Source organism: Etheostoma cragini, chromosome 14, assembly GCF_013103735.1.
Source record: "Etheostoma cragini isolate CJK2018 chromosome 14, CSU_Ecrag_1.0, whole genome shotgun sequence".
Lineage (NCBI taxonomy): Eukaryota > Metazoa > Chordata > Actinopteri > Perciformes > Percidae > Etheostoma > Etheostoma cragini.
This window is the reverse complement of record NC_048420.1, coordinates 19,902,283-19,922,116: the sequence shown is the minus strand read 5'-3', so window position 1 is coordinate 19,922,116 and position 19,834 is coordinate 19,902,283. Positions and strand designations below refer to the sequence as shown.

The 19,834-nt window shown below is 41.3% G+C and overlaps 1 protein-coding gene across 2 annotated transcripts in view; it reads right to left on the bottom strand.

Moving 5' to 3' along the window:
- Nucleotides 1-19,834, bottom strand: part of nfatc1 (nuclear factor of activated T cells 1) — a 42,995-nt gene that overhangs the window by 10,765 nt on the left and 12,396 nt on the right. For both annotated transcript variants that reach the window (XM_034891666.1, XM_034891668.1), the window contains exons 6-9: nt 18,336-18,476; nt 6,448-6,503; nt 3,449-3,581; nt 221-850 (exon numbers count right to left, since the gene is read on the bottom strand). In XM_034891666.1, the coding sequence (XP_034747557.1) occupies nt 221-850; nt 3,449-3,581; nt 6,448-6,503; nt 18,336-18,476 (960 nt within the window). The remainder of the gene's footprint in view (nt 1-220; nt 851-3,448; nt 3,582-6,447; nt 6,504-18,335; nt 18,477-19,834) is intronic.

The window sequence follows — 19,834 nt, the reverse complement described above, 5'->3', positions numbered from 1 at the left end:
AAACTTCCACATCATTGCATTCTGTTTTTATTCACAATTTGTACAGTGTCCCAACTTTTTTGGAATCGGGTTTGTATGATTATTTGTGCTGGATGGTAATAAAACCCTTTTTGATTAGTTAATGAGGGGGTTGGGTGGGTTGTTCCCTGTATAACTGTGTCCATTAACTGGTTTAGAAGGTTTAGCATAATTTTGTACAGTAAAAAAACTTTTCACTCACCATCATCAAGGTACATCTGGTCCAGCTCCTGTGGTTCTTGTTTGATGCTGACAGCCAGCGATGGAGGGCTGCCATTGTCCTGAAGAGAGCCCCGCCCCCTCTCTGGCACCTCTGGGTGCTGCTGAGCTCTTGGGCTGGTGCTTCCGCTGCCCGGCTGGGCCGGCGTCATGCAGAGGGCCGGAGAGAAAGGGCCATCGGTTGGGGTGGAGGGCTGCGAGGTCGGGGAGGAGGAGGAGGAGCTGCTGGGCGGGTACAGGCTGGGCGGCTGGTAGCGCCCCGGTGTCTCCTGGATGATGGAGACGTGTGGGATTGGGGACTGTTGTCCCGGGTGTTGGACTGCTAGGCCGGCAGACAGGCACTTGGAGAAGGGCAGCGGCGACAGGTCATGCAGTTTGGGGCTGGTGCTTGGAGAGGATGAGGTGGGAAGCGAGGAGGGCTTGGCGGCCAATCTCTGCTGGTTTACAGAGTAAGCCCCGCCCCCCACGCACGGCCTGAGGTCAGAGGGCATCAACGGGGTCATGACCTGAGGGGGGAAGTATGGTTTTGGGTGCATGGACAGGCCGGGCCCATGCTGGCTGCACACCAAAGGGGCGTCATAGTCGTCGTGTGGCTCAGTCTTTATTGTCGGGACTGAAAGGAGAGAAGGGAGAACAGAAGAAGGAGAAGCTAAATGAGTAAACACAAATTCCAACCTTCCTGCAAGTGTGGAGAGTGAGTGGGTTTGTGGCTAGGATACCCGCTGCCAAACAAACCCTCTCATCAATGAGACTCTGTGTCTGGACCAGAGCTCTCCCACCCTGCTGAAAATATTCACAAAAGTAGAAAAAAGGGATGACTCATCAACACCAGAAACTTCCAGCTGCTTCAATATAAAAATGCCTATTTTCTTTGGATACTACTCTGGTGCTAATACGCACTCTATGTGCTATATCAAACATGTTGCTGTAACAGCAGCTTTATAATTAGCAGGGATCAGCAATTTAAAATAGATTACTGCTCACTCATTGAGACAAAGAGAAAAAGTTTAACTGAATGTGAAAACAGCTTTTTTTAAACACAAGATGTAGCTGAAAAAAGTCCAAATGATGGTTATTGTAGCATCCAAGTGAGGACCAGAGTTCAAATGAGCCAGGGCTTCTCAGACGCCGGCATCCGGTCCAGATTCCAGAATAAAACATGTTGGACACCAAGTTTTCAACTGCAGGCCGTCAATCTTCTGCAGCTCCTGACACAACATCAATCTTTTATAACAAGCGTTTCAGCCTGGCTACAAGGAAACGACAGCACGGCCCTGACCCTGAGCTTCATCACTGCATCACTAAACTGGATCCATTTCATCTTTTCTTTTGTGGTGAAGCTGGTTTAGATTATAATATGAAGCATGTGCTTGAAACCACAGCTAAAGCACTAAAAACTGTACTTTATTATTTGATTTGCGATTGTTATTCTTGTATTTTTCTAAAGTTCATTGTTAAAGGAGAATTCCGGTCGATTTCAACACACAGCTCAGTTGTTTTTTAAATTTGGAGTGCTGTCAGCAAAAAAAACTAAAGCAATCGGTGCTGCCAACAACGTGTTATCCTCCTGCTGGATTTTGCACCCATCAGGCTCGAACAGGGCAAGTTCTAAACTTGTTTTTAGCCATTTGGAGTTTTTAGCAGTCCAAATTTACAAACAGAGCTACATGTTGGAATCGACCGTGATTCTCCTTTAAATACGTATCTGCATCTTTTTGTTTGCTCCTGGAAACAAACCTAAAAATTACATTTTTTTAAACTCACAACAGTGTGCCAGGATAAATGAGTGTCTAATTAGACTAAAATGAGCGAAACTAAGACTTGTCTTGCCTGACCTAAGCTTTCACTGTCAACAACTGTAGGAGAAGAACTGCGATGAGATGGTTAAACCAACCGCAGCACTAAAATAGCACATGCAGCCCTATTTTGGGCCTGTTTGGAGGAAGTGGGTCTGTCTGCATGTAGAGGATAGGCAGACGCATTTGCACAGAAAGGGCACAGAAGAAGTGCACAAGTTTTGTGATGCCACAAAAAGGGAGCGTGCCCCTGGGTTTCCGAAATGTAAAAATCAGCCGTGTGTACTGTATGTCCCAAAATAAATCTGTTGTTTTTATGCAAGCTGTTGCAACACCTGCTGCAAAAAAAAGCTGAAGTGACACATTATTGCAACAATGAAATGTAGACTTTTATATTTCTTTCTAGCTGCGTTTTCACTCTGCCCATTTGTTTTGAACTTTCGTTCACTTTCTCCTTTTCTTGAAGTCTGGCAGATCATATTAACCCGGCTGGCTCGTTTCCTTTACAGGCTCACCCTTGAGGAGACACTGACCAGACAAGCCATCGTGCGGTCTCTACCCTCCCTTACACTCTCTGCATCCTGAGGACAATGCTCCACTTTCACAGCAAGACACTCCGTCGCCCACGTACAGGGCTGGGCCAGTTCACTTGAATCACAGCTTTGAACCACCCACTGGATTTTCGCTCCGAGCCAAGAGCGCAATTAGCAGTGGTTTTTTCAGTTCAGTTGGTGGGTCAGTGTTTATATTCAACTTGGCAACAGGTTCTCTATTCAAATACCATACGTTTCCCATGCCCCTTTCCCTGCCGCGGCAGTGTACAAGTACGGAAAGAACAGATTTTATAGATTTTCTTTTTTTTTTTTTTTACAATGAAGAAATAACCGCTTTGCTTTGTTCCTCCCTAGCAAAGCACCAGACAAGGGGGAATACAAACTGTTTGTTCTTGTCTTCAGATGTAAAACACTGGCAAAGGTGTTCCTAATTAGTCTGGAATATGAAATGCAGAGGGTAGACTGAGAGTGGTGCAGTGATGATAGGAAAGTAAAAAAGAAACCCCGCACAATAAGGAACAATAGGCGGGGGGTGCGAGGGCGTAGGGGTAATAAGGGGGTATTCTATTATTTTGGTGACAAATGAAGCTCTGTGGTGCCTCTGGTTTTATTCACCAAATGTCAGCCCAACACCAAGCTCTACTGCAAGAGACTGTGTGGTACATCATTTATGATTACATGTCATTATCCCAGTTGTGACATCACAATGAGGGGAAGTTCAAAATGTCTTGTACGAATTGTGCAATTTCATCAAAAAATGTGTCAAGCAGACAGGGGAACAGACATCACTAAATGTGGAAAAAACTGTACAATTATTTCTAGTTAAGAAGTAGTAATTGTGTAAGAGGAGGAGAGCTTTACCACTGGCAGGGATGTAGGTGAAGCGCTGGTACTGGCTTCTTTTCCTCTTGCCATTGCAGACGTAGAAGTTCACATGGACCGGCGTGGAGAGTCTTTGGTTCCGATAGGGAGGGATTTCAACAAGTAGCGAATTCTACAACAAAGAAAATAAGTTAAGAAATGCATTCTTGGATATAAATACAAACAAAGAGATACGTCCTAAGTTATTGCATGGTATAAAGCTTTCTTTTTTGATTCATGGTATAGTCATTTCTTTACTTATGGTGTTTTTCCACTGCATGTAATCTTCTGGACTCGCCTCAACGCTACTCGCCTTTTTTGGTTTTCCATTACAAAAAAAAGTCCCTGGTACCTAACAGGTACGTTTTGTAGTACTACCTCAGTCGAGGTTCCAAGCAAGCTGAGGTGATACAAAGGTGACCTAAAAACCTGCAGACTACTGATTGGTCAGATTGAATCGTCACTGATCACTGCTTCATCATTTTTAATGACAAACAGAACAAACTTGCAGTGTTTACCGGTAATGAATTAATCCAGCGTTTCTTTTTTTTACCTTCTGGCCATGGCAAAATGCCGAGAATCAACAACAACACACCTTCGATGTTCTGTGTGTGTCTGCCGATCACAGTTTCCTGCCATGACGACCAGCCACGGCTCGCCTCGCGCATAAGGCGGGACTAATCTGGGATGGAAAAGGAGGACGGGGCACCACGGTCGAGTTGAGCCGAGGCAAGGCAAGTTGAGCAGGTACCATTGATAGAAAAACGCCATTACTGTATGCTTTTCTTAATTTACCTTGTATCCTGTTTTAGTTTTAATTTTATCTGATCTAATGCTTTTTTCTGTTCCATTTGACCCTTTTTGTATCTTTAAATAAAATCTGAAAATCTGGATTTAATCCCAAACAAAGGTGCCACAAAGAGACGATGAAGAAAGGTTATGAGAAGCAATGGTTGTTAGCACAGTGGATAAATTGAACTCGGGATTGTCCAGATGATTTATTTCCCCAGCAGAGTTTCTGGCTGTCTAAGGAGAGAGCGAAGGTCGGCAGCGATAACGTTCATCAGCAACATATGTGCATGTTTTGGCTCTTTGTGAATAAATGTATATGACAGTTGCAATGACAGTTAGGTTTAGGCAACAACTCAACTAGTTAAGTTTAGGAAAAAGATCGTGGTTTGGATTAAGACATTCCCAAGGAACAAACAAGCGTTTCTTGGGTGAAAGTATTTTCTTTTCTCGGCAAAATTAACTCTTACGCTCTCCAGCTTGAAAGCTCTCTATATTCCATTGAATATTAACGTGCATATTTAAGTGTTAAATGCCCGACTGAGTGGCACTTTATTCATGGTATTGCAAGGGGGATTTAATTCTTGCATGTTTTTTTTGCCCCTTTGCTTTTTTCACAAATCATACCTTGTACATGTTTATGTATACGTATATACAGTATGTGTGTCTAAGTGTGTTGGCGGTGCTGCTCAGCAGCAAGGGAGGAAATCATCTGTCTACAAAACTGCTTCAGAGGACGGCTGGCCCTGACTATACAGGTGAGAGCTGACACACGTTATATTTAATCACTACAGTCATAAAGTCAAGTGAAGCCAGACGAGACTTTTCGACTTCTCTAATTCAACACAATCCATCTGTCCTTCAGAGAATTAGCTGATAAAAACTCTGGAAATGGTTCACCCTTTGCACTGTGTAAACTGTAATTATGTCCAGGTTTGTTTGGAATATTTGCAGAATTTTGTTTGCTGCTGTCCAATGCAGTAATTTAAATACATTTGCCGTTTTGTATCCAAAACACGCTTGAGAAAATATTACTTTGAAAGTTTTATGTGCACACGAATTGTTTTGTAAAATCATCTCAACCCGCTGGGGACAAAATAGAACTTCAATTGGTGTAAAAGGCATGAATATCACCAAAGCAAGCACTGACATGTTTTTACCTGACAAAAGTAATATCTCTCAAATGGAGGGAGGAAGATAAAATGTGACAAAATGGAGCATGGAGGAGCATTCTTGGACTCCACGAGTGAGTGCTTCATGGCCAGTTTATGTGAGTAATCTGATGCATCTAATTGAAAATAATTCTTAAAATTAAAACTGAATCATCTCTCCTCTCCCAAATTTACCTCCCTCTTGGGGAGGTCAGTCTGTTCGGGTGACGGAGGCGCTGAGGTATTCTGAAGTATTAGAATTTGTGGTCTGGTCTGTGTTGAGCTGGAGCAGCAGAGGTTAAACCTGGCCAAGGCAGCGTCAGTGTTTAAAATGGGACCAATCCAGAAGACTGGGCTGAGAGGGGAAGGAGGGAGGCCCTTTGTCTATTCAAGCAGACAGATGTGTCCCAGCAGTGTGTGTGTGTGTGTGTGTGTGTGTTTGTGTGTGTGTGTGTGTGTGTGTGTGTGTGTGTATGTGTGTGTGTGTGTGTGTTTTGCAATGGGAAGGCACAGAGAGCAGGTGCACTGCCTCACATGTAGACACCCTCTAATCCCCTCGTCTATCTCCCAGACTCCCCAAACTACATCTCTCTCTCTCTCTCTCTCTCTCTCTCTCTCTCTCTCTCTCTCTCTCTCTCTCTCTCTCTGTGTTAGTAATGCATGGGAAAATGTGCTTATGTGCTTTCTTGCCGGGAGTAAGATGAGAATATAGATACCACTCTTCTGTCTGTATGGTAAATATGTAAAACAGCCAGCCAGCCGATTAGCTTAGCTTAGCATAAAAGACAGGGGGAACCAGATATTCTGGCTCTGTCCAAAGGTACTCCGTGTCAGGTAATGTTAAGTAGTAAGCACTTAAGGTAATATTTAAACATTTTTGGGGGCACTAAGAGTGAACTCACCCTTAAAAGTAGAGTGCTGAATCAGGTGGGCGACAGGCTTTCACCTCACTTGATTAAGACACAATCTAGTTTTTTTACGGTGAGATTGAAACTGTTTTGAAAATAGCTGCTTGAATGAGAGCGGATTGGTCATAACAGCATCACATGTATCACTTACAGGCTTTGAGGTGTCTCTGTCAACCTTGGCCTCAGTCTCCCAGAGATGGTGACCATCTGAAAAAAAGAAAAAGAGTTTTGTAATGACAAATGGGAAAATAATCTATATACTTGGCTTTAACAGAAATTAAGAAATGGTATAAGCATTGTTACTATGTGTTACATAAGTGACATATATAACAGCTACAGGTCATGCCGTTTGACTCGCCACTCATGAGCTCATAGTCTAACAAACCTGAGACAAAGAGAGACAGACAGAGAGAGAGAGAGAGAGAGAAATCTGATACAATCCTAAAAAAAAACAGAGTCATACCAAAGAGATGAGCGGCGTCTTTGGTGGATGAGAGAAACCTTGACTTTATCGCTGTGTGGAATCCCAACATGCTCCAGCAGCTGGTGGGCTCATTATTACACAACGACTGGAAACAGACAACTCGCCTCATCTTTCAAACTTCTCATTTCTCGTGTTTTCATAGGAATCTTTCTGCTATCCCCATATTATGATTGTTAAATAGTGTTTGCTCTTTTCCGCTAATGTTATTTTACTCCTTAAAGTTGCCACAACAAAGAGGTCTTCCCATCAGGCAATAAAAAAAAAAATGAGGCATCATGAGAGCTATCGGAAAATACAGGCCTGCTTAAAAAAGCAAGTTTGATGTATCATTCTGCCCATTGAGGTGTCAGCAAAACTGTATTTGTTACCAATTTTAAAGACACAGAAGGAAACCATTGCAATTTCTTCAGACTCCCGACTCATTAACGAGGCCCTAAAAAGGACTGTGAAAATGACTTTACGTGGAAAGGAAACTGCAGTTGAAAGAAAAAAGCCGTGGCCAGAATGTCTTGAAGAAAATTAACTAAGATATGTGCCGTGTTGCTCAACGGGCTGTCTGCACTTTGATAGGTGGAGCTTTTGAATTGAGCAGACAGCACGGTGCAAATGGATGGGGGGGCGCTCATTTGTGTGCCGCAGAGTTGTGAGGTGGCAGTGATGGAGGAGGTGCAGCTTGGTACTGCCAGCTTCTATTATGTCTGAGAAGACACTGGAAACCTGTTTCTCTTTCCTTGATTTTCCCACACTGTCTGTCAGCTGTGGAGAGTTTAAGCTGCTGCTTTCCAGGAAGAAGGTATATAACGTCTATCACCTAAAAGAGTATGAACCGTATGCCCCCAAAGGACAAAACAAATAAAAGTTGTGTAGCCAGATCTCTGAAATTTAGGGCAGAGATACATTAACTAATAAAAACACAAGAGACAACAGAAGGAGGTGAGGCTGATCTGGACACTGAGCTGTTTATTCTGGAAGCGTGTTTTCAAATCACTTTTTGGGAAATGCATACAGACTCCTTTTAGAAAATATTTGATTTGGTCACTTTTCCAGTGCACCTGCTGATAATTGGGACACAGCTGTGGTCTCAGTATCCTACTTCAAGGCACGATTTTCAGCAGACCTCTGTGAGCATGATATGCTAGACTAAGTGTTTCAATGAGCACCCACAGACAAAGGTTTCAAAAAAGGATATAGCAATCATGATAGCCGTTATCATTTGACTGTGTTTCAGACTAACATCATTTATAAACATTATTTTTAATAACTTGTGCCAGAACCAGTTTCCATGGCCAGTTGTGTCCACTTTGTGCCCAAGTACTGCATGGCAGTCATTGCCCTTTAGATGAGAGGGTCAGCAACAGCTGCACAAAGTTGCAGAAATGGTCGGCAGTTGTGTTGCAATTAGAGATTCAAATAATAATCGGGGGTGTAGGAGCCACATGATGTTGTTTAGGTCTCATTTAGACATAGGGGGGTATAGTAGTAAACAAACACAACCTAATGTCACTTCTGGCACTAGATGCAACTCATCTTTTGAGTTGATGAGAGATCGGCAGAATAACTTAGTACTACTGTAGGATCTTTTCACAGTCTGTTTGTCTAAATTATATTTAGTGGATTTTTGTCTTAAAAAACATTAGTGAAGAGAGACAAAATGCTTCTAGTTGAGATTTGTGACTAATACCAATAAGCCATCCAAACAAACCCATTTCCCTCTTCGTACAAAGACATGTAAACATCGTTTCCTTGAGACAGGCAGCCCAAATAAATTCTGCAGCCTTAAACCTCACACTAGTGAATTATAAGAGTTTAAATAAATAGCTGAAACAAAAGTACAGCATATCCTGGGCACAATCAGGACTGGTGCATGGCAAGGTGCAGACATCTGGCGTGCAAGAAAACACACGTGTGGTACCATGAATCATACAAAACATTTGCAAACCATGTTGCAAGGAAGCCAATGTGTAAACAATAGAAATGAAAAGGAAAACAGCTTGTCATACACAGAGTTGTACATGATTCTCGTCAGAAAGCACCATAGGGGCATGCAGTGTCCAATAAATATAGTATCTTTATGTTGATTTCTTTATTCTATGTGCAACGTGTCAACAAGGCAAAAACCGCTCTTATGACTTTATGATTACATTTTAATAATATATTATGACTAGCAATTATGATTAGCTCAATTAGAATTGATGTATACATTATTTATGGTTTATATTTGCCATTTAACTCTGTAAGATCACATTTATAACCATGTGATCATTTTTGTTTTGTGAGAGAACAAGGAAATGAAAATTATGATAAAGGTAAAAAGAAAAATTAAAAGCAAGATTTTTGATCATTATTGGTGCTTATTTCTTAGAATTTAATCAGACTAGGTGAAATGCTAACTGTGAAAAATGTAAAAACTTTGTGTGGGAATAGCAGGTGCAGAAAGACAACATAGTGTCATAGCACCTACAATTAAATACGCTGGGAACACCTCATGTGTAATAGTTATTTAATAGTCATTGAAAATAAGTTATTTTTTATGTTCTTTACAGAAAATGAGCCATTATTATTTCTTCCTCTATGAGAGCAGTTCTGTCTCTAAAAAAACGTTTGTTTGACTAAAACTTCAATCTTCAGTCGTGTCTGTTTTTTCTCTCTCTCCTACTTGTCTCCTGCTGCCTCTCTTCAGTCTTCACTTTGGGAACCTCTCCAGAAGGGTAGCCTTTGCAGCCGATGTCGCTCCGCAGGAGGTAAACATGTTTTTCAAATCTCTCGTCTGTCTCTGTTTCTCCCTGTCTGCTTTTCTCTCTCTCTGAGTCACACTCACATCATTTTTCACATCAATACAGAGGTAGAAAAATCTAATTTAGCACTTTATTTTCTGTGCCCGGCTACGTATTGCCAGGAAACTGCTCAAGAGCCCCCAAAAAAAAGAGCAAAAAAAGAGCGCATTAAATGCGTGGGATGCCGTTGTTTGAAAAGAGTGTACCGGATAATTGATAACCACAGAATGTAATTGATAACCACAGAATGTTCCAGAGTTATAGGGAAACATCTGCACAATGCCTGCACTGATCCAATGAAAAAACTTCAGCAGCAGTTTCTCTCCAGATCCACTCCTACCAACTTTCAGCGAGCTCAATATGGTTTCTAACTCCCTGGCCCACTGTGCTGGAGAACATCCAATATTATCTAAGTTAAACAACTCAGCCTAAAACCTCTCCCCCAAAACCACCCCAACCGTATAAACCCAGTACCCCTCTCCAACTCTCACAACGCCCAAGCACTTGCCTTGGCTGCGTCCCAGCCTCACAGAAGTCTTACAATTCACATTTCGTTAGCAATGGTCTATACAAATCATTACTTTCTCAGAACAGACATAACACAGAGCAGTCACTGGCACAGCGGTGCTGTGCTGTACAGAGTCATGGCAGCCGAGGGGAATCAAACAATATACAATACAGTTATTTGTCATGTTGGGTTTAATAAGGGAATCAAACAGCTCCTTGTGCTCCTTAATTAGGGCTGGGTGGAGTAAAACGGTGGTGCCTAGAGCAAAACAGCAGGGTGGCGTGTGCCCAAGCCCTCATAACGTACAGTAAACATAAACACATGCTCTACCCAGACCCATGTGGCATACTGAAAGAGTTCCCTTGTCCTCTGACTGATGGCCAAACTTCTTCCTTCCTCCCGCCTTGACAACACATGGATTCTAGAAGTTGCATGCAAGCTGCAGCGGTGTGGAAGAGGTGGCGACTGAGCCGAGCTCCGAGCTGATGAATGGCAGCGGTCGCGGACAAGATAGTGACAACCACCCTGCACTACTTGAAGCTTCAGTGGCGCCTATTTCTGCACAACGTCATCTGGATGCAAGGCAGCGCTTTCATAAAAAAAAAAAAAAATCAATCTCTGGAGTTTCTCAAACGGGCCTGCAATTTTTATGAATCACGCACTGTAATTTATAAAAGCATAATCCGTGCTGTTTATGTGGTTGTAAGTGATTTGTTTATGAAAACAGCCATTGTTCTCAGAAGTGTCAGAGGCAGCCAAACCACTGAATGGCTTCAAGTGGAAGTCATTGTTCTATGAATGCAATGAAATCGAAGTCTGTTGACAGCCCTTCCCTCCAAACAAAACCACTCTTCAAAACTAAAGTACCACATGTTAAAACAGCCTCGTTCCCTCCGCTGCTACATTGGTGTCATCTTGCTCGCAGCTCTCATGGGGACTAAAGGAGGATGGTTATCTGTAATTTCTACAGGTAATTCCAGACACCATCTGGCAGCCTTGCAGTACGATAATCCTCTTACAGTTCAATTTTTTTAGGTTCCTGTTACTTGTTACCGCTTCGGCCAAACACAATTAGATAAAATTGTTGGGGTGTTCTAGCAGATGTGGAAAGCTTGTTAAGGTCTCTACATGTTTGACGCTCCAACTCACCGGCACACAAAAAGATGGACAGGTGACGAGGATAAGTCAATAAAAACACAGCTACGTTGCAGCTGAGAAATTTGATGGGTCAGGGAAATAGTTATTTACAGTGATACTGAGTGCAGCAAAGTAGGCAGCTGTCCAGTACAACAGGCCAGATGTTAAAATGCTCTTTTCACAAGAGGTTTTCTCCTCTGCAAGGATTAACTCCAGGATCTCTCACTCAAATTAAGTTATTATCAATCATTGCGGGGAAACACTGAGCAGAAAACCATACTTCATTGAAAAAACTGGAAGAAAATAAAAAAGAAAGTAAGAGGTAGTTAACACAATACAAAAACTTATCTATTCACGATACATAATGGCCGTATTATAAAGTGTCGGGTTTTGCATTATTTTCTGATGACTGCATGGTTCTGAAACAGAAGCAGCATTGCGGTCTTAAATTAGCAATCATATCTGAACTTTAAGCTGTAACTAGGATACAGACTTGTTGAATAGGAAGGTGATCTTGTTTAACCAGTGCCAATCCAAAGTATTTATTTGACCCCTTCTCGTCCTGTGTGTCTACTGTGGTTGACACCATGTGTTTATAAGTTTCAACCAAAGAAAAATGCACTTTTGTTTTAAGAAAACAAAGCAACTGAGTTGACTATACTTAATCAATCACTATCTTCTGAGTAGTCAGTTGGCAAAAGAGCAGTGTGGAAGACAGACAAAACATGAGGAGAAGTAAGAAATGCTTTAATCTTTTAAACATCAATGTACAAATGTAAAATAAAGCAATCAAAATACATTAAGTATTATGTAATTTGATTGCTTCCAAGTGGCTAGAGTTTAAGTAATCCACTCTGATATGTGCCATTATATGTGCAATTTAGCTCCACTAACCAAAGTTAAGAGCATTAGATGCAATTGAAAGCTAGTAAGTGGACTATTTAGCTAATATTGTTGCAGTTACTTAAGTTTCTAGTCTAATTTTTTCTTTACTTTAGAATACAATCATATCAATATGCATGAACACTTTATTACACTATCTTTTGATTTGGGATCCTATCCTTATAAACTTAAAGGTGCTCAAAGCGATGTTGGATGGTTCTTGTTGGTTATAGGCTGGATCACTGCGTGTGTGTATGCTTTGTTTGTAGATTAACAAACCCTCCATTACCAGTAGCATCTGAACTTTTATCTACCAAGGCCTGCAATGAGTTTGCCTCCTTCTTCAAAGATAAAATTCCGAAGATTAGACAAACAGTCAGTGCCTCCATATCAATACAGGATATGTGCTGTCACAGTGTTCAAGAAAAACTAATTCCAGTATGACAGAATTTCATACGGTCAACAATAAAAACCTAGAAGACATTATACAACATCTGAAATCCTCCTCCTGTTGCCTTGATATTCTACCAACAGGTGTTTTCAAAAATGTTTCAAATTGTTTGGCTTCTGATCTTCTACAGATTGTGAACATGTCTCTTCTTTCAGGAATCTTTCCACAGGCCCTGAAAACTGCAGTAATCAAGCCACTCTTAAAAAAGAACAATCTAGACACATCACTAATGAGCAGCTATAGGCCAATATCAAACCTTCCGTTTTTAAGTAAAATCATTGAAAAAGCGGTTTTTCAACAACTCACCCATTTCTTGTCACTAAACAACAGTTTTGATACCTTTCAGTCGGGTTTCCGACCACACCACAGCACTGAAACGGCTCTTGTCAAAGTCTTTAACGACATCCACCTTAACACAGATAGTGGCAAAATCTCAGTCTTAGTATTACTTGATCTCAGTGCTGCATTTGACACGGTCGACCATGACATATTACTAGACCGATTGGAAAACTGGGTTGGCCTTTCTGGCTCAGTACTAAACTGGTTTGAATCCTACTTAAAGAATAGGGATTACTTTGTGTCAATAGGTAATTATACATCTGAACATACAAATATGACGTGTGGAGTCCCCCAAGGCTCCATTCTGGGGCCTCTTCTGTTTAACATCTACATGCTTCCACTGGCTCAGATTATGGAAAACAACAAAATAAGTTACCATAAATATGCGGATGACACACAAATTTACATAACCTTATCGCCAGGGGACTATAGTCCAATACAAAAACTGACTAAGTGCATTGAACAAATTAACGACTGGATGTGCCAGAACTTTCTGAAATTAAATGAAGGAAAAACTGAGGTGGTTGTTTTTGGAGCAAAAGAGGAACGATTAAAAGTCTGCGCTCAGCTTCAAACAACAATGTTGAAAACAACAGTCAAAGCCAGAAATCTTGGTGTAGTCATGGACTCAGACCTGAATTTTAACAGCCACATTAAGACAATTACAAAGTCAGCCTATTATCACCTTAAGAATATATCAAGAGTTAAAGGACTTATGTGTCAACAGGATTTGGAAAAACTTGTCCATGCTTTCATCTTCAGTAGACTTGACTACTGTAACGGTGTCTTTACAGGTCTCACTAAAAAATCAATCAGACAGCTGCAGCTGATTCAGAACGCTGCTGCTCGGGTCCTCACTAAGAGCAAGAGACTGGATCACATCACTCCAGTTCTGAAGTCTTTACACTGGCCTCCTGTATCTCAAAGAATTGATTTCAAAGTACTTTTGCTAGTTTATAAATCACTCAATGGTTTAGGGCCAAAATACATTTCTGATCTGCTACTACACTACGAACCACCCAGACCTCTCAGGTCATCTGGGACAGGTCTACTTTCTGTCCCCAGAGTCAGAACTAAACCGGGTGAAGCAGCTTTCAGTTTCTATGCTCCTCATATCTGGAATAAACTCCCAGAAACCTGCAGAGCCGCTGCTACTCTCAGTTCTTTTAAATCAAGGCTGAAGACCTTTCTTTTTGATGTTGCTTTTCTTTAAATTATGTTCTTTTAATGTTTAATTTCTTATGCTGCACTGTAACTTTTACTCTTGTGTCTTATGTGTCTTAATGTTTCTATTTTTAATTTACGTGTTTTATCTTTTTTTATTTTTTAACTGTTTTTATTTTTTAACTGATTTTGTGTAAAGCACTTTGAATTGCCCTGTTGCTGAAATGTGCTATACAAATAAAGCTGCCTTGCCTTGCCTTTGTGTGGGCACAGTCTGTTTTTGTTGTCGTTTGTAGACCCTGGGCTGTCTACAGAGACCACCTTTTTTTACAGTGTGTTCTGGGGATAGGCAGCTTGCATATTGAGGAGATGTTTGCGGTATGTGACAAAAAATGTAGCCTAAACACGCGTGGCATCGCTTAGAGCACCTTTAAGTAATATAAAATAGTTACACTGTCACTATCCAAAACCCTGTACCTCCAAATTCGGTGATTTAGACATTTTCATATAAACAGAAAATTCTCTGACTTCTTCAACAAAAACACACATCAGACTAGCTGATAAATTGATAGTCAGAAAGATAAAAACAGGGCTGTTTTTCTTGACCTATTGAAAGTGGATATTGGGAAAATATACATGCATGTGTCACACTACTGCTGCTGAGTTTTTAAGTTTGAAGTTTCAGACGTTAACTTGTATTTGAATGTTTTCCCTTCTCCACACTTCTCACTCTGTCTTTCATTTCTATTTGGATTTTGGCACCGATAGCCTTTTCTTTCAGACAATAAATTACAACTAAGAACTCCTCCAGCAGAATCCAGAACACTAAACCTCAAAAAATCGAGGTGAAAAAAGGACAGAAGGGCCTAATTTCCCAAATGGAGTGAGTGTGACTTATCAGAGACAATATCTTCTGGGCAGGCCAGGGCAAATGAAAGCAAGGTGAGATTGAGTCGGGTTTAGATTACAGGCTGATGTCTGCAGCGCTGAGGCCGTACAGTAATCTCTTATGACTGATTGGCTCTAACCAGGAGTGACAACTGAACTGATGCTATCTCGGTTATTCTATGGGGGCGGCATTGAAGCATTAGACAGGAGGCTCAGGAGGGCTGGTAGAGCGAAGCTGACATGCATTTACTGTTTTGAGATGTTGTGCCCTGACTGAGGAACAGGTGACAGAGTGTGTCTCTATGGGGGGAAACAGGGATTTCCTTCTGCAATGAACCATAGGTAGTAACAACAAAACACGGACTTTGTACTGAATACATGCACATCTAATAAAATCATTGTTGTGTACAACAACCATAACAATGGTCGAGCTGCGTTCCTGCTGTTGTGTTTTTGTGGGAGCTCCCCCCTTCCCGTCTTTCCTCTCTGTGTTTTTTTTTTTGGGTCCTGGGACACGTTTCTATGTCGAAGTGTATTGTGTGTTAAATGTTTAAATAAAATAAAAATATTTGATTAAAAAAAAAAAAACAGTTGGCTGCAAACTGTTGCAAACTGTGGTAAAACCTCCTATGGAGACACTTCCGAATGACCGAATGACCACATGTCCAAAAAATGCTTCTAAAACCCAGATCATTACGGCATTTCCCACACGTAAAATGCTATTCGGAAAAAGACCCTATTGGAAATACCAAAAAGGAACATGCTGTTTACAAGAAACGTATCAAATTTGGAATATTGTAATATTCGGAAGAAAAGATGAATATGAAACTGTGCATGCATACAAAGACATTTGAGCCCTCACTGTCACTTTCTCTCATACACACACACAAACACACACGCACAGACACACACACGCACACACACACGCACGCACGCACACACGCACACACACACACACACGCATGCACACACACCACTTGCCAGCAAGTGGAAACATTATTTAGACCATCAGTCACAAAAACCAAAACAAATGACATTTTTAGTTTGTTGGCAGCCTTTTAAGGCAGAGTGACCCATCCTGCTGCCTATAATGAGACACACACACACACACACACACACACACACACAAACACACACAAACACACACACTTGTAAGTAAGGGCCACATGCAAACACCCAATATGTCAAAGCCCACATGTACGGTTACCACAGCTTTGTAAACGTTATTTTGAGAGAGTGCTTCATTGGAAAATTTGCAAGAAATTGTACATTGGTAAAATTAAATACTTAAACTCTTTATGGCAACAACATCCAGCAGTCTGGATTTATTAGTTTGGTCGTTAAACTGTTTCTCAGAGCTCTGCTTTGAGTAAAATAACAACAAAAGCATTGCCATTTCCAAACTCAGTTCTACTTGAGAATGGGGAAGCTGGGATGCAAACTGGATGTTTTGCATCTTGCCATATATCTTATTACACCAATGATGCCATTTCCCCCCAGAGACTAATGATGCCTCTACTTGTCTACTGTATCTATTTACCTATCTATTTATACAGAGAGCAGCTGTAAAGAAGACCCAGTGTGATCCGTAGGGAACCCGCTGCTAATGAACTGGTGGCACAGAGGCAGCTTGGATAGGGAGATGGAAGGATTGAGGGAAGCAGAGGGGGGGGGGTTGGCTTAAGGGTGTTTCCATGGTAGGATTGCCCAGGAATCTGATGCTGGTGCCAGACGTGGGAAAACCCTCATCAAAAACAAGGGAGCACACCCATCAACACCAGCCCGGAGCGTGCACATGGCCCCAAAGACAGAGTCAGAGCAGCTACTGACCCACACAACAGTGGTCATTACTTTCGCTTTGTTGCTACAAAAGTAATTGTCCAATTGATTTTTGAGTTTCAGTTAAAGGTTTCCTTGAAGTCCACCTATTAGCCTTGTCTGAAGCTTCCATGGCATGTCATGGTCTTATACAATTAGGATTTAAATTAGTATTATTATTTGATTTAAATTAATTTTGCAAGATTCACTTTTCAGAACTTTTAAAATGTGTGCATGTCAAATTAAGAGAGAATAATGTGATATTGATTTTGCTGAGATTATTTTACACTTCCTTCCTACCACAGATAATATTAAGTATAATATACTAGAAATTACTAATAGAAGGATGTTCAATCAATATTTTGAATATTTTAAACTGTCTCAATTTCTTTCTACTAATTTTAGGAACTCTTGTATTCTTATTACTGTATATATTATTATATTTTATATTATTTTTATAGCTGAGTAGCAGTGCGACACAATGCATCAACCTTATACTTTGCTTTACTCCAGGACCTGAAGATTTTTTTAATGCTCAGTATAGCTACCAAATAGCAGCCAACTTTACATTATTATAAAAAATAACAATCCAACTGATAAAGTCACAAAGCTATACTTAAGTAACAAGATTAGTTAGCATAGCGTAAAGTCAAATTTGAAACTTTTCTGATAAGCAGGGGGCTTGTTAGTCAAAGCTAATGAGCAAGCCAACAAGTATTCATGAAAACAGATGTATTTTAACCAGAGATCCATATTTGCTAGCTGGCTAACAACCAGAGATTTTTTTGTTGACTCCAGAGCAGCTCTGCCTTGAGAAACATAACACAACTTAAATACTCCTCTCAGGAAGAGATCAGGGTTAATCAAAGAGGTTGGGAAGTGGGGAACAAGGCCTCTGCTCATTCAATCACTTCTTGTTTTGATAAACAATCTCACTACTCCATTACACAGTGATGGAAGGGCTGGAGGGGGGCCGCCTGTGTGCCCGGGCAGCCTTGAAATCTTCCCTTTACAGGTCGAACAATGAAAGAGCTTCCCTCTTTTCTGAATGAGTCACCGGGCCGATAGGATCACACGTGTTTACATTGCTCAGCCTTGGCCCAAACTGCACCTCACGTTGCTTTGCCGAAGCTAATCAAGGAAATTGCTGTTTGTAAACCTCCTCGCATCAACATCTGGGAGCAGTCCCCTCTCCCTCCGAACCAAAATGGCTTAAAGTAAGAGAAAGAGAAACAAATACTGAGGCAACAAAAGGGCATGCTTCCACACCACGTGCGCAACCAAGCACCCCTGCACACGCACGCACACATGCACACACACACACACACACATGCGTACACACACACACACACATGCTGCATTTGTGATCCATTCCTCTGCTTAACAGGCAATGGAAACTTCTGCAAATGTAAATCTGCTGGGTTAAAAATACAGCGCATTAATGTGCACCACATGTGGCACTCTGGCAGGACGGAGGATATTTTGACGGCGGGGGGAGAGTGGGGAGGGAGGAGACCGTCCTGGGGTTTTCTCCAACAACGGAGAGGGAGACACACACAGCTGCACTAAGAATCCAGAACTCCTCCTATTTTACCTTGAGCCTTTTCCACAAACACCACCTTGGAGTCGTGCTGGAAGTTGTGTCCGTCGATGAGCATCTTCTCCCCCCCTGGGGCAGGACATGTCTCCAAGCTCCGCTTGTCCACCAGCGGCAGCTCCTGGGCTGATCTCTGGGCTGTGGGAGGGAGAAAGAAACCGGCCTCATCCTTCAGCTAATACACACCCACTCCCCATGCAGACCTGAGCATCCAGACGGAGGTTGAATCACTACCTAGACAGCTCTCACAGAGCAGTCGGCACAGCTGTAAACCCCCAGCTCTTTACGTTTGAATTAAGCGGCCTCTTTGCCAGTAAGTATAGACAGGCTCCATGTTGAGTTTGTTTGTGTTTTCCTCAAATTATGGTGGATGTTCTGTCTTACTTATTTGGTTAAAGAGTGTTGTCGTTTTCACTCCTCGTCTTTTTTAATTCCTTTCTCTTACCTTTTTTTCTGAATTCATCTTTTACATTCCATTAAGTATTTGCAAAATTGTTCCATCTAGCTGTAATGATGATGTCTATCCAGGTCTCTCTTATGAAAGAAAGCTGCAATTTCATCATGATTGCCTTGGATACATAAATAGAGGTTCAATAAAACCTAAATATTTTTCACATATGAGGATAATCTTTTAGTAATTAGATGTTCCTTCTTTCTGATTTTGATGAAACTCGAATTCTCTGTTTTTTGGAAACCATCAATCTTCCCCACATCTCTGTTTCTGTCTGTTGTTCTGCCTCGCTAACACACAAAGTGAATTTTGGTCAAAAACAATTGCTCAGTGGCAGTTGTTCAGAAACTAACAATGGTCTATTTCAAGGGGCTGAGATCATGGTTTAACTACTGTCTTTCATTTACCTCATAAGACTTAATCTCTATGGCAGCACTCAATGCCAGAACCACATGAAGTTGTTGATCTGCTTGAGTTTATCCCGGTCCAGTGAAAGGTTAACTCCAGTTCAGCGCAGAGAGTCGATACAGTTTATCAAGCAAGGCCTACATCACCCTTTACACAAAAGATAAAAACTATTGAGGTCAAATGGAGCTTAAAATCACATGCATCAGAAGTTACAGGGCTGCATCGAATAAGTCCTGTTTTTAACAGTTAAAGCTTTAGTGCCAAACTTTTTGATATTAAGAAACGTCCGTTACATTTCTCAGTATGGCTATTTTAAGAAGATTGTGTAGTCCGGTGACTTTCCCACGCACAAGCTTGAGTGAAGATAATGACCTCTTCCTTTATGTTTTTTAATCCTCCGTGTCCTCATTGGCTACTAGCAAATTGCGTGGAGGAGGGTTGGGGGCGCGTGTGTGATCACGGAAGGCCGTATCATGTGGACACGCCGTCAGTTTAGTTGTCATTACTTAGAATTCTTCATTGGGGTAACAAACTATTGCTTTCATCTAATATTTATCTTAATAGTTTAGCCAAGAACATTTGAAAAGTTAGTGAAAATAGTCCATCACAATTTCCCATAGTCCAATGGGATGTGTAT